The sequence below is a fragment of the Myxocyprinus asiaticus genome, chromosome 19 (genome assembly GCF_019703515.2).
Source record: "Myxocyprinus asiaticus isolate MX2 ecotype Aquarium Trade chromosome 19, UBuf_Myxa_2, whole genome shotgun sequence".
Taxonomy (NCBI): Eukaryota; Metazoa; Chordata; class Actinopteri; order Cypriniformes; family Catostomidae; genus Myxocyprinus; species Myxocyprinus asiaticus.
Genome location: NC_059362.1, coordinates 5,543,665 through 5,559,382, shown reverse-complemented (window position 1 = coordinate 5,559,382; position 15,718 = coordinate 5,543,665). Strand labels below are relative to the sequence as shown.

General features: G+C 40.0%; 1 protein-coding gene across 1 annotated transcript in view; it reads left to right on the top strand.

The window, feature by feature from the left end:
- LOC127409881 (unconventional myosin-VI-like) overlaps nucleotides 1–15,718 on the top strand; it is a 490,797-nt gene that overhangs the window by 16,995 nt on the left and 458,084 nt on the right. The window contains exons 10-11 of the mRNA XM_051644812.1: nucleotides 5,119–5,199; nucleotides 11,544–11,724. Coding sequence (XP_051500772.1) covers nucleotides 5,119–5,199; nucleotides 11,544–11,724 — 262 coding nt within the window. The remainder of the gene's footprint in view (nucleotides 1–5,118; nucleotides 5,200–11,543; nucleotides 11,725–15,718) is intronic.

Sequence of the window (15,718 nt, the reverse complement as noted above, 5' to 3'; positions counted from 1 at the left end):
TGTTGTTGCCCATTCTGACCATGTGGCATCTGCCTGACAGGAAGTCCAGGATCCAGCTGCACAGCAAGCTGTTTAAGCCCAGAGCTTAATGTCAAGCTTGGAGGGCACTATGGTGTTGAATGCTGAGCTGTAGTCTACAAACAGCATTCTCACATAAGTGTTCTTTTTTTCCAGGTGGGAGAAAGCAGTGTGTATTGTAGATGCAATGGCATCATCAGTGGAGTGGTTGTTGCGGTAAGCAATGGAGGCAGCACAGAGCAGATGTAATCTCTGATTAGTCTCTCAAAGCATTTGCTGATTATGGGAGTCAGAGCAACAGGACACCAGTCATTTAAGCAGGTGATTTTAGTTTGCTTCGGTATAGGCACAATGGTGGATGGTTTTGAAGCATGAGGGAACTATAGACAGGGAGAGGGAGAAGTTGAAAATGTCCATAAAAACAACCACTAGTTGGCCTGTGCATGCTCTAAGGACGCGACCCAGCATGCCGTCTGGACCCGTGGCTTTGTGAATGTTCACCCGTTTGAGAGATCGATTTACATCCACTACAGAGACAGTAAGTGAACAAACTTACACAAACCGGTGTTAAGCTCGTCCAGAAGAGAGGCGGCAGCGGACATGCCAATGCGAATATGTCACATGAGAGACAGTGTGAGCTCCTCCCTCTTGTGAATGCGTATACTGCTGCTGACCGGAAGCGATGATTTATAGTTAAAAAGTACTTAAATATCTATCTTTGACACATCAAAAGCGATTGTTTTGCTTTAGAAGGCATTCATTTAACCAATGGAGTTACGGATAACATTTATGCTGACTGACTGTTCTTTTTTTGGAGCTTCAAAGGTCATTTCACCATCCACTTGCATTTTCTGTTTTACTTCAGTTGTGTTCTGCTGAAGAAAGAAAGTCATATACATCTGGGATGGCATGAGGGTGAGTAAATGATGAGAGAATTTTCATTTTTGAGTGAACTAACCCTGATTCTGTAGAAGCCAATAACCATACAAGTGTGATGTGTGTGATTGTTTAATTAGTTAATTTATTTATTAAATTTAATTCCCAGTGAAGAATTACACTTACCATAATCCTGAATAGAGATCCACCAATCAGAGAAATAGCTGCAAAATCATGGCTTAAGAGTTTAGCAGCGACCATTCACTCCCATGAATCTTTGAGAATGACGTACTGTAATCAGGAGTTGGTCTCCCTACACTCTCAAACTGCTTATATATTTGCATATATCTGAATATTTTTCAATGTTATAATCAATATCTATGGCCCTATTTTATTTCAATTTGCAAGTATGCAGTAAGTCTAGGCGCAAGTGGATTGGCAAAATCGTGCTCACACAGCGCTAATTGGATGGGTCAAGCGCAGTTTAATTCTGAGGTTTTCTCTGGTTATTGCACCTTCCTAGTCATATTATATATTCCATTCACTGTCAAGCAATGTTGACATAAATGAAGACAACTGCGCATCTCTGGGGGTCTTCGCGTCGGGAAAAACACCACTTAGCAAACAGACGCCACTTCAAGGCATACAGGCGCCTCGTAGAGGGAGCCCTAGCCTGAGTGATCGTGTCTACCACCACGGGTGGTAGGCCACTTAGGTCTTCCACGTCCCGTCCAAGGGCCAGACGTGGAGATTCCAGAGGTCTGGTCACGTGTGCCAGATGGTGCCCCGTCCCTGAGAAAGAAGGTCCTTCCTCAGGGGAATTCGCCAGGGAGGGGCTGTCGCAAGGAGCGTAAGGTCCGAGAACCACGTCTGGGTGGGCCAGTAGGGTGCTACTAGGACGACCTGCTCCTTGTCCTCCTGACCTTGCACAGGGTCTGTGCAAGTAGGCTCACTGGGGGAAACGCGTATTTGCGTAATCCCGGGGGCCAGCTGTGTGCCAGCGCATCTATACCGAGGGGTGCCTTGGTCAGGGCGTACCAAAGGGCAGTGGGAGGATTCCCAGGAAGCAAACTGGTCTACCTGTGCTCGACTGAATTGACTCCAAATAAGCTGGACCACCTGGGGGTGGAGTCTCCACTCTCCCCTGAGCGTAACCTGTCGTGACAGCGCGTCCACTGCGGTGTTGAGGTCGCCTGGGATGTGAGTGGCTCGTAGCGACTTGAGGAGATGGCAGGCGAGTTGTGACATGCAATGGGAGCGTAGACCACCTTGATGGTTGATGTACACTACCATTGCCGTGTTGTCTGTCCGGACCAACACGTGCTTGCCCTGGATCAACGACCAGAACCTCTGCAGGGCGAGCAGTACTGCCAACAACTCGAGGCAGTTGATGTGCCAACGCAGCTGCGGGCCAGACCAGGAGCCGGCGGCTGTGTGCCCGTTGCATACGGTGCCCCAGCCCGTCTTGGAAGTGTCCATCATAACCACAACACACCTGGAGACCTGCTCTAGGGGAACCCCTGCCCGTAGAAATGCAAGGTTGGTCCAAGGGCTGAAGAGGCAGAGACAGATCGGCGTGATGACCACTCGATGTGTCCCGCGGTGCCATGCCCATCTCGGGACTCAAGTCTGAAGCCAGTGCTGAAGTGGTCTCATTTGCATCAACCCGAGTGGTGTGGCAACTGCTGAGGATGCCATATGCCCCAGGAGCCTCTGAAAAAGTTTCAGTGGAACCACTGTCTTTTGTCTGAACGTCTTCAGAAGTTCAGCACCGACTGTGCGTGCTCGTTTGTGAGGCGCGCCGTCATCGAGACTGAGTCCAACTCCAAGCCGAGAAAAGAGATGCTCTGAACCAGGGAGAGCTTGCTCTTTTCCCAGTTGACCCTAAGCCCCAGTCGGCTGAGGTGCGTGAGCACCAGGTCCCTGTGCGCACACAACACATCACGAGAGTGAGCTAGGTTTAGCCAGTCGTCGAGATAATTGAGGATGCGGATGGCTACTTCCCTTAGCGGGGCAAGGGCTGCCTCTGCGACCTTCATGAAGACACGAGGGGACAAGGACAGGCCAAAGGGGAGGACCTTGTACTGGTACGCCCGGCCCTCGAAAGCAAACCGCAGGAAGGGTCTGTGTCGAGGTAAGATCGATACGTGGAAGTACGCGTCCTTCAGGTCTACCGCTGCGAACCAATCTTGATGCCGTACACTCGCTAAAATGCGTTTTTGCGTCAGCATCTTGAACGGGAGTGCAAGGCCTGGTTCAGTACTCGCAGGTCCAAGATTGGCCGCAACCCACTGCCTTTCTTCGGTACAATGAAGTAGGCGCTGTAAAACCCTTTCTTCATCTTGGCCGGAGGGACAGGCTCTATCGCACCCTTCCGTAGATGGGTAGCGATCTCCGCACGCAAGGTAGCGGCGTTCTCGCCCTTCACCGAGGTGAATTGGACGCCACTGAACCTGGGCGGGCGCCTGGCGAACTGAATCGCGTAGCCGAGTCGGACGGTCCGGGTCAGCCATCGTGACGGGTTGGAAAGCACGAGCCACGCGTCCAAACTCTGGGCGAAGGAGACCAAAGGGATAATCACGTGGAGCACTTACCTGGCTCCTGACACCCACCATAAGATTGGTCGAGGAGGGGGGAGGAGGAACATCGTCTCTGCAGTCCGTCGGAACCAACCCGGTGTGGGCATGTTTGTGCCACAGCTGGGCACAGGGGCGGGGGTCCGCCACTGGAGTGCCAAACCTGCCAAAATGGGACAGTGGACGGGGTCGTGACGATGGCTGTGCACACTTGACATGTGACCCAGAGAACAAGGAAACCACTCTTGAAGTTTTGGGTACCGCGGCCTCTTGGGCATGTGGCGAAAAATGTGTTCCACTCTAGCCCGACGCTCACGGCTGCCTGGGAAAGCATGTCCGTCATCTCCGCGTTGGCCTGAGACTGGGCAACCACACCCAAAAGGGGAAGCCCAGCCGAAGCCTCCGCGTCAGAGTGGATGAGCCCGCCCTCCGATGCTGCGCTCGATAGCTCATCGTCTTCCCGGGCCCTGAATAAGAGGTCAAACTCGTCCTGAGACGAGCCGGCGGTCTCATCCGAGAGCCCGACCGGGGCAAGCGAGCATGCTGAGGAATGGGATGTCTGTGGGGGGTTACCCAGCTGAGGTGGTCCCATTGGAGTCCCCAAATCGCCCCCAGTGCTAACCGACGCGGCCTCAAACCCGTAGGTTCAGCTCAATGAATAGAACCGCTCAGCTCCGAAGAGAAAATCTGAATGAGTGGTTGCATACCAGCTCCTTTTATACCCATATGTCCGGGGGAGTGGCATGCAAATTCCATTCGCCAATTCCCACTGGCCTTTTTTCAAAAAGTAGTGAGTGAGAATCAAATGTATTATTTTTTTGTTATTAACATTTTTTATTGATTCCAAGATTATTGATTATTTTATTGATTTACAAAATTATGCATTAGGAATCAACTTATAACCCTTTATAACCCCCCTGCACAAATATAAAATAACTAAATACCCACATATAAACAGACACCAGCAGTGACGGTTCATCCTATCAATGGCTTGTTTTCTATTTTTGGCATTGCGCAGGTATCCGTCCACTGTGAACTGGCACCGGTCCAAAAACTTTCAAAAAAATTAGGCTGGACATAGAAATGCATCAATTCTTTGACTACAAACTGTTAAGACATGTTAAATAAGTTCTGTTCTCTGTTTTGTGTACAGCTGTGTTGTGTTTTGTTGTCACTATTGCTGTGGAGGATCTGTTTTTAGATAAACAATACAAGTTTTTGCTGGAACGCCCCAATGTCGTGAGGGGGCTGCATGAACTGTTGCTCTCGTCCCCTATCATGAACACGCACAGGAGATCAACAGTTCTTACCAAACCTTATCGTATGCTTTCATAACTATCATGAGTCTCATGAAATAATTTATTAGACCTTTGATTTATACTTTTGCCTTCTTTTGAAGCTTGTAGAAGTAGTCACCATAAACCGTCATTGGATGACATCACTGAGCACAACATTTTTTCAAAATTTCTCCCTTTGTGTTTGGAAAAAGAAAATAAATCATATAGGGTTATAACAACACAGGGGTGAGTAAACAATGACTGATTTTTCATTTTTGGGTGAATTAACCCTTTAAAGCTTGGTAAAAACATGTTTCTAAACCATTCTAAATCTTATAATGTTCATCTTATAATTTGTCTTTTCAATCTAGTATCTAAGTCGAGGATGCACTCGGTACTTTTCTACCAAGGATTCAGACAAAAACATACTTCAGAACCGCAAGAGTCCAGAGGTAATACATTTATTTCTAATTCATTCTGTGCAGAATTTGTCTCAACAGGTACTTCAGGCAGAACTCTCAATCAGTGTAGGTCAGTTTGGATGGGAAACTATCAATACACCTGAAAGACTGCCATGTCAGTGTGTAAAGCCAGTGCATTGTTAATGCAGTTTAATATGCAGACTTCAAGTTCCTTTGTAGTTCCTCAAATCTACTTGTATTATAGATTTTTACACAGCACATTCTTAATTATCATTAACTTACATGAAAAAACATTTTAATCCACAAAGTTTAGATACCAAAGAATGTATTAAATTAATTTAGAAAGAGATAATGTACAGTCAGAAAATAAACACAGAGGATGATCAGGGGAGTGGTCTTGAATCACCCTTAAGTGGTTTATTTTGCAATAATGATGGACTGTATTATGCTTATTACATAAATAATTACTAAATACATTAATACACTGAGCTGAAATCAATTTATTATGTGAGAAGAAAGAGAGCGTGGATTGTCCAGGAACACTGAACTCAACCTTCACTTTGTTTCGGAGTGCTGATCAACCTGGAAGTGTTTATTTTGCGATAATGACTTTCTGACATTCTGATAAAGTGCTGCTTTGGACAACAGTCATTATTTTTAAATATTTGTCCGCTGAATGCTGCAATTGACTAATCTGAATTAAGTATTCTAGAGAGCCATGTTCAATCTCAGCAGTGTGCTGACATTGAATCAGAATCAGAATGAGCTTTATTGCCATGTATGCTTCCACATATACAAGGAATTTTTCTTTGTGACAGAAGCTCACAGTGCACAAATAATACAACAACAAGACAGAGATAATAAAAGAAAAATAGAATAAAAATAAAAAGCAAATAGAAATATAGGTATATATAGAGCCCGACTGATATGGGATTTTTGAGAGGGAAAATTCATCGATTACCGATATGATGGCAATATAGTTCATTTTTGAGCTGGAATGAAAATAGACCTTTTCTATGTGGATTATGCACCGATTTTGACTATGCAAAGGTTCTCAGAAGGCTTCTTTTTTTAAACAAATATTTTTTATCAAACAATATTTGACATTATTATTATACATTGTCAACAAATTCTAAAAATGAACACAATAAATAGCTAAATAAACATCAGTACTGTACGTTCAGTATCAGTCAGTTGCTGACCATTTAAATAAAGGATCAATTAAAATGCTATATCTAAATAAAAATCAGTACTGTATGTTTAGTATCAGTCAATGGCTGACCATTTAAATAAAGAATACATTTAAATTATAGCTAAATAAAAATCAGTACTGTATGTTTAGTATGGCTGACCATTTAAACTAAGAATAAATTCAAAAAATAAATAGCTAAATAAACATCAGTACTGTTTAGTATCAGTCAATTGCTGACTATTTTAATACTGCCAGTCAGTTAGGGGCAGGTTGTAAAACAAAAAGCATTTACACCTGCCGAGTCAAGAAATAAACAGCAGCAGCGGTGTTACACCGTATTCTGCTATACAAGTTCAGGGGAAACTTTCAACGGTGGAAAACCAGACATTTAAATATTACATTTTGTAAATGCAATGACTGGAATTGTTCGGTTGAAGGGGGTACAAAACTGCGAATCCTGAACAAAACATTTTGGTGAATACTTGTTTACACATTAGCTTCCACTCAGCTGACAAGCTGTGAAAGTAGCTACGTGGTTAGCTAGTTAGCTGTAAGCTCATTGTCATGGAGAGTAAAAGATGGACGTTGTTTATTTACTTTCCAGCATTGCGTCTCACCAACTAGGTAACAACGTAGCTTGAAATCAACGCTCAACAGACACAATCTACCACCGCACTGTTGTCTGCTGAGCTGCAAAAAGATGCTCTTATGTTTACCTTTCAATCTGCTACATTACTGACTGCACTGACAAACTATAGCTGGCTAAGAGCAAACAGATGTGATAAACATGAGTGACGGTTGTCAGGGACAGGGTTAACGTTATATTAGTTATATTGAAAAGGGAAAATGATGGGGTCATTGTTTATTAACTTTCCAGTATATATTTCACAAACTAGTTAACAAGTTACCGTGAAGACACCGCTTAACTCTGCACTGTCTGCAGAACCACCGTCAGCTCAGCTCTGTATACAATGGAGTCGGAGCATGCTCTGCTGGACAAACTACGTTATGACACCAATTCTAAATTTCTGCATTATATGTTCTGAAAAAAAACGTTTTCATATCTGCGCATATTGGAAAACATATACGCCGATACGATACATCTGTGAAAGGCTAATATCGGCCGACTGATAAATTGGTCGGGCACTAGTATATATAGAAATACACAATAACACAAAAATATACATATAGTATGTATGAATACAAATCTGTTCTATACAATGCAAGGGAATGTAATTGGGGGCAGTTTTATCTGTTCGTGAGATGGATAGCCTGAGGAAAAAAACTGTTCTTGTGCCTGATGGTTCTGGTGCTCAGTGCTCTGTAGCGTCGGCCAGAAGGCAACAGTTCAAAAAGGTAGTGGACTGGGTGAGTGGGGTCCAGAGTGATTTTACCAGCCTTTTTCCTCAGTCTGGAAGTGTACAGTTCTTGAAGGGAGGGCAAGGGGCAACCAATAATCCGCTCAGCAGTACGAACTGTCCTTTGTAGTCTTCTGATATCCAATTTCGTAGCTGAACCAAACCAGACAGTTATTGAAGTGCAGAGGACAGACTCAGTGACTGCTGAGTAGAACTGGATTAGCTGCGCCTGTGGCAGGTTGAACTTCCTCAACTGGTGAAGGAAGTACAACCTCTGCTGGGCCTTTTTCACAATGGAGTCAGGGTCTCCCACTTCATGTCCTGTGAGAAAAAAATGAGACGCAAGCAAGGGAAGCGAGGCGGCGCACTGGTCAAGCTCCGACAGCGTGGCTTTCGAACAGCACTGCCAAGTATTCATCTAGCGAATCTCCGCTCTCTTTCTAACAAAATGGATCTCCTCACCCATACAAACAAGGACTTTTCAAACTCTGCTGCCTTGTGCTTCACAGAAACCTGGCTGAGTAAGGATGTGCAATACACAGCTTAGTCTGTTTATATTTATCCAACATATCCTACTTCTTCTGCCATTACATTCCCTTGCATTATCTATATATAATAGATTTGCATTTGTACATATATATATATACAGTACTGTGCAAAAATTTTAGGCACTTGTGAAAAATATTGCATAGTGAGGATGTCTTCAAAAGTCCAGTAAACATGAAAAAAAGCTAAACCAATATTCGGTGTGACCACCTTTGCATTTAAAACAGCACCAATTCTCCTAAGTACACCTGGACACAGTTTTTCTTGGTTGTTGGCAGATAGGATGTTCCAAGCTTCTTGGAGAATTTGCCATATTTCTTCTATCTATTTAGGCTGTCTCAATTGCTTCTGTCTCTTTATGTAATCTCAGACTGACACAATGTTCAGTGGGGGGCTTTGTGGGGGCCATGACATCTGTTGCAGGGCTCCCTGTTCTTCTATTCTAATCTTTTCTGTTTGCAAAAGTAATGTTTGGGAGTCTAACATTTATATTTCCTATTGACACACTAAAGCTGAAGATCTTATGTGCTTAAGACTTTTGCACAGTACTGTATAGATAGATAGATAGATAGACAGATAGACAGATATTGTCTTATTGTGAATTTCTATATATACTTATATTTCTATTTGCTTTTTATTTTAATTCTATTTTTTTATTATCTCTGTCTTGTTGTTGTATTATTTGTGCACTGGAAGCTTCTGTCACCAAGACAGATTCCTTGTATGTGTAAGCATACTTGGCAATAAAGCTCATTCTGATTCTGATTCGGATAAACACAAAATGTTTTACAGTTGGTGAAAATATTCCAAGAGTTTTCAACATTCATAAAGGCTTGCTTTGTTTCCTTTTTTACATACATTCTCCTGGACATTGTCTTATCTTTGCCATTTGTGTCTAAAGTTGTGTTTGCTAGTTGGTCTACTGCTTGATATTCATTTACAAATACAAGTTGTTCTGTTAATGGCCTTGTATATGAAATTATAAACAATTTATGCATGACGGTGATGATACTTATCACGGCCTTAATAATTTATAACATGATTGTGTATGGTTGTGTCTCTGTGTGTGCTCTAATCATGTATAACATCGTGTTTGGTTTTGTGTGTTTTTGTGTCACTGATTACAGAATGAGAAGGTGATTATGGGTGGTTTGTACAATCAAGGGTGGCTTTATGTATCTTGTCTCCTTTTACCATAAAAAACATGATCTGGATCAAGTGTATATCTTAGAGGACAATCATATACCTTGAATCGGTATACTTAAGCCTAGGGCTGAACGATTATGACAGCAAAACAAATCTCAATTGTCAATTATTTTGCTTGATATGGCAATTGTTACTATTAATTTAGTTTGTAGTTCTTTTTGCAAAGAATATTTTGAATCCTGTAATCAACACTTTTCACAATTGTAATCTCTATTATTTGTCCAATTAATTGTGAAGCCCTTTTTAAACCACTCCAAGACCACATATACTCTACATAGTATAAGTGGACTTTAAGTATTGTATGTAACATATGGAATGTGCTATTTACTTACATACAGTATACTTACATATCCCTCAATATTTATCTGTCCCTTTTGTTAATAAAGTTAAGGATTTGAAAGACAATCAATCATAGAAATATGAAATATACTTGACCCAGTTCTTGTAAAAATGGGAAGTAACTTCACATCTTGGGGGCTCAGCTGCTGTTTGATTTGTTTTTGTTTGTTTGTTTGTTTGGTTGGTTTTTTTTTTTTTTTTACTTGTCTTAAGGTAAAGGAATAATCCTCCATATTCCTCTATATTCCTCTTCATGGTTTAACACAGAATGTCACAGTACATGTGTATGCAACTGGAGTTTGCTTTTTAAAATCCACCACATGAATTTGGGTTAATGACGTCAATATCCAGTCACTGAGTGTAATCTCAGTATGTACTGACAAAATTAAATGAAACAGTGAATTGTTTGCTTTAGACTTTATAATCAGAACACCTCAAACTAAGAACTCTTTTTCTCACACGCTTGTCACATGTAGTGAAATCATAACCGTCTGGCTACACACTAGAATTTAAGCTGAGTTTGAGAATGCTGTGGAACCATTGATTTCAATGGGGACGGTGTGTTGCAAGGATTTCAATGTGGTCCAGTTGTGCTTTTGGAAAATTAAATTAGCTCTATTTCCTCTTGATTTCAAACTGATCCCACTTACACATTTTCTCTAATGTGTAATTGCCCTTACTCTCATTGTAATACTACTCAACTAGTTAAATGAGTGATTTTAAGGGCTTTGTTAGTGAGATTGTATGACAATGTACTGTGACACTCTTGCCGTTTATTCGGTAAGTATTAATTTTTCCACTAGCAGCTGTGCTTGTTTTCCAAATCAAGTCCATCAGGCTTCTTTCAAATGTAATTAAAGGGATAGTTCACCCAATAAATAAATAAATAAATAAAAATTTCATAATTCACTTACCCATATTCAAACCCATGTGATTTTCTTTCTATAGAGGCACATAAAAGGTAAAGAATATCCTGACCACTCTTTTCCATACAGTGAAAGTGAATGAGGACTTGGGCTGTCAAGCTCCAAAATGACAAAAACGCACCTTAAAGCTAGCATAAATTTAGTCCATACACTTCATGCACAATCATCCAAGATGTGAGAAACAGACAGAAATTTAAGTCGTTATGTAAGGGATAATGTATGGAGGGGTCTTGTTTTACCCCGAGGAGGTTTATTTTGCGATAATAGCCGTGTGACTGTAAATTATCCTGCTTATTACACAGCTACTTACCAAATAAAGGAAAACATGCACATGAAACATTGATTTGAAATGATTATTTTAACTGTAGAGACCAGACTGATACGAGACAGAAAACAAAAGCACAGCCATGTCGGAAACATACTGTAGATTTCCCGGATGAGTGGTCAGTTATAGAGTGTTGCTATAGACAATGGTCATTATTCAGAAATTTCTGACCACTGAATGTTGTAATTGACAATTACAATAAAGTATTCCAGAGAACTGTGTAATAATCGCTGATAATATTCTCCTTCACTGCATTCTCTGACTCTGAAATATTATGGACTACAAAAATGGTGCGTTGACTCCATTAATTCCAAACACCTTTGCTGCAAGTGTCATTGCTGCCATATTAAATTTGACAGCTACAGTGGAGAGGAAGCTTTTTATTTTTTGATGAACTATCCCTTTAATAGCATTGTGCCTTCAGCTCATGAGCACAGCTGTCATTGTCTCAGAATGAGACTAACTTAAGCATTGTCTCTCAGCATCTGAAGGCAGGTCCTCTCAAAGACCCATTACTGGATGATCACGGTGACTTTAACAGAATGTGCGTGGCCATGAAGAAGATTGGTCTGGATGACACTGAAAAACTTGATCTGTTCAGAGTGGTGGCAGGGGTTTTACACCTGGGAAACATTGATTTTGAGGAGGCGGGCAGTACATCAGGTAAACACAGAGTTAGCATACAGGACTGTAAAACAAATCTACATCTTAAATCTTGTGACATTCATTGTTGGTTAGGTAGGAGATGTTGCTATGGCACGGCATAAATACAGTGGCCCCAAAAGGTATTTCGACACTTAAAATGTGTGAATGTCATTGCATTAGATAACAAAATATGTGGCAAACAAATGATGAACTAACAGGATTGGGAAGGTTACTTTTAACATAATCTAAATACTTTGGATTACATCTTCAGCACTGGTCTGTTTTTATCGCTACTTTTGACTATAAATAAAGTAAGAAAATACACTTCACTGTAAAAATACATTTTCTAAAAAAAATAAAATAATAAAATAAAAAAAGCCTAAATATCTTATGCAGTTTTACTACTAAAGTAAATGTATCTTGTTTTAAGAATTTTTTTATATTTTTACAGGAAAGCAATATTTAAATTCTCATTAAGAATACAATATTTGCTGTACATCTTTGCCTTAATATCAAAGTTCTTTTTAGAGAAAAAAAGCGTCACGTGAATTTTCTTTATATAATTCATTATAAAATATACTCACGCTTGGTAACAGATTTATGTAAAGACAAGAAATACCGTTTTAGCTTAGCATAAAGCTAAATGTTCACATGACAATTTACACAAGGTTAACTACTTTTGCTGCTCCAAACTTCAAAACCCCACAGAGTGTACAAAACAACATCTTTTTCTGATTGTGTGTGGATTCTGTTCATAGAATGAGGCAGAATATATATTATTTTTAGATTTTATCTGATGTTAAAGGCTACATTGGTTAATATTACTTGTAAAAAATATCCTATCTGCATAAAAAAAAATTGACAAATCATGTAATTGTGTATTTACTGGATTTATGTTCCATCTGTGAAATCGTTTCTAACTGTTTTTAACACAGTGTAGCTACTCTATAAACTAAATGCTTAAAACTTAATCTAAAAATAATAGAAGTTAATGGGAAGTCCCCACCATTTATATATAAATGTGTGTGTGTGAGTGAGTGAGTGAGTGAGTGAGTGAGTGAGTGAGTGAGTGAGTGAGTGAGTGTGCACATAGCTAATTGGGGACAAATTTGTACCCAGAAGTGAGCTAAATATGGCAAATCCTCCCTTTGGGGACATTTTGGGATGGCCTAATTTGGAAAAACAATCCATCCAACAATCTATTATTTTAAAAATTCTAATAATGCTAAATGTTTTCTGTTAGGTTTAGGTAAGGGTTATTTTAGATGAAGTATAGTTAGCTTTGTATAAAAACAATAGAAGTCTATTATATGTCCCTATTTAGATTGCTAAGCAAACGTGTGTGTGTGGTAGATTGAGATGTGTGTTTATTAATACAGTGTGCGTTATTAAGGGTATTGTGTAGAGCTTGACCGATAGTGGATTTTGGCGGTACCGATAACTAAGGCAGTGGTAAAGGCTGATAAACGATTAATCGGCCAATAGTTTTTACAGTTGATTTATAGAATGTTAAAAATGTTCTTAGTGTTTCCTTACTATGACGGGCACAGACACAGAGGCTACAAATGTCAAATAAATAAATACTATTATGATACTAAATAAATACTATATGAAGTTGGAGACACGCTATGTGCTGATGAGGCATGTTTTCATAGATTCGCATTTTCTTTTAGTGCCCTCGCTTCAGTTTAGAACACTTGATATATCTCATCAAAATGTTCTATTTTAAATTTTCTAAGTGAGGGTAAAAATATGAATAAATATTGTCAGTCAGTTGATATAACTGTAGAATCCTCCAGCGTCAGCCATAGAGAGAGAAAAAACTATCTGCAACTATCGACAGTGATTTTTGCAAATAAACGATAGTTCCAAAAAGCAACTATCGGCACAGATCAATCGATAAAACCGATATATCGGTTAACTTTTAGTATTGTGGACAGATTTTCTCAACCTAAACCAAAAACAAAGCAGATGAAAGTCAAAGATATGACTTTATATACCAGGAAATTCATATGTTAATAAAAATAAAACCATTACTCTGTGCTGAGTGTAAAGTGAACAATAAACACAGTTAATTACTGCTCACATTCCATGTTAACTCCACAGATCGCAACAGTCTGGTTCCGGAAGTAAAAATCCCATTCGTGTTTTCCATAGGTGAATTGATTTTTAACGATAACATATAAACTTTAAAGACAGACCTACCTTGAGCTCCGAAGTTGTTCATCGATGGAAGCCATCAGTTCACATTATTTCAACTTCATTGTTTAAAACTGTGTTTAGTAGCTGTATTCCTGGTGAACAACTACATTACCCATGGTCCAGTAGAGAAAAATGTGCCAATCAGAGAACCACAGCAAACAAAGCCCGCCAAACAATTCCAGCAGCGACCACCCACTTCCATGTCGCACTGTGAATGATGCAGTCGGGTCACTCTCCCTTCAACCTTAAACTACTTTTATATTTGTATATAGCTGAATATTTTGCAATATATGTAAAATATATTATTTCTAGACTCATAATCAGCAACCTAAAATCAATAGTTTATTCATTTCCGTCATTTTTAATAGATCATGTCATTTGCAATGCTTCATGGGATTGTAGTTCTTTCCTTCATTAAAGACAGTTAAATACAGTCTTGTATCTTTGTCTTTTTTCACATTTTCAAATCAAAATTGCTTAAAATCAAAGTTTGAAATTTTGTGATTCACCTCAGAGCTGGTTGTTTTAGTTCATGGCTTACAACTCTTTTATGAAGGATTTTATGAAAAGTAAATGAGAAAATGAATAGGGAAAATCCTTCCAGAACCCAGGTGGCTGAAAAAGTGGGTGGGCACTGTTGCCCACTTTTTTCGTCAAGCAAAACTTGATTAACTTGTTCTGTCATTTTTATTTGCCTGTTCAACATCTGCAGTAATGAGTGCTTCAGTAATATGGCAACTTTCCATAGATAGACAGATGGAAAGGTTGTGTGGCAAAAGGGTGATTAAAAATTGTGAAAAACGTCCCTTATTTGTGGTGCATTAGCAGCCAGACAGTGAACACTGTACAGTACAACAAATACAGTAACACCCTGTCTACACTGGGTATGTCCGCTGACGCTTCGCGGCGCAACAGCTTGAGGCTGTCTACACTGGACGCGTCAACATAAACGTTCTAAACCGTTTATTTGTGTTGTTGGCAATAGAAGCGCCAGTGCGTGCGGTGCAAAATGGAACGGGACACCCATTTACTGTAGACAGCATCATTGATTATAGTGGGGTTCTTTTGCATTTGACGCGACACGACTAGGGTTGCCACCCATCCCGTGAAATACGGTATGATCCCGTATTTAAAGATGAAATGATGCGTCCTGTATCGAATCAATACGGGATGCGGTTTGTCCCATATTTAAGCTGGTCCGATGCAGTGGCGTAGCCAGAAACGAGGCTCTGGGTGTGCCATGGGAAAACAGGATGTGCAAGAAACAACTGAAGCACAGTAAAGTGACGTGTACTGTTAACAACCTTTGCATTGATTTTTTTTTTTAGCTGTGTGTTATAATCCTTTAATGTAGGCCTATTTTCCTTTTTTCCCCTTACTTTTGTCAAGCAATCCAAATATTTGGCTTTTATTTAGTATATTTTATCTAGTCATCACATCTTTTTGATTATTTTGGAAAGAATTATAATTATTTTCCAAAATATGCTGAAGACCCAGATTGTGCATGAATGGGCAATATGTCGATAAAAAATACACAAGGTTTTGCATTTACTGCCTCAAAAACTTGTTAGTATAATAATGATGCATTGTGGAACAGAAGAACAGCAGTCAGAAGATTACAAATCTTTATTTTGCTTTCTTTACATTTAAGGAGCACAGGGTTGTTTGGTTCATGTGTGAAAGCAAATATAAACAGAAAAAATAATACTAATATTACATTAATCATTGAGCCAATTTGAATAAATAATAACAATGTCTGACAATGCAAACCAACAAAAAGACGGTATGTAGACCGTTGATTACACGTAAT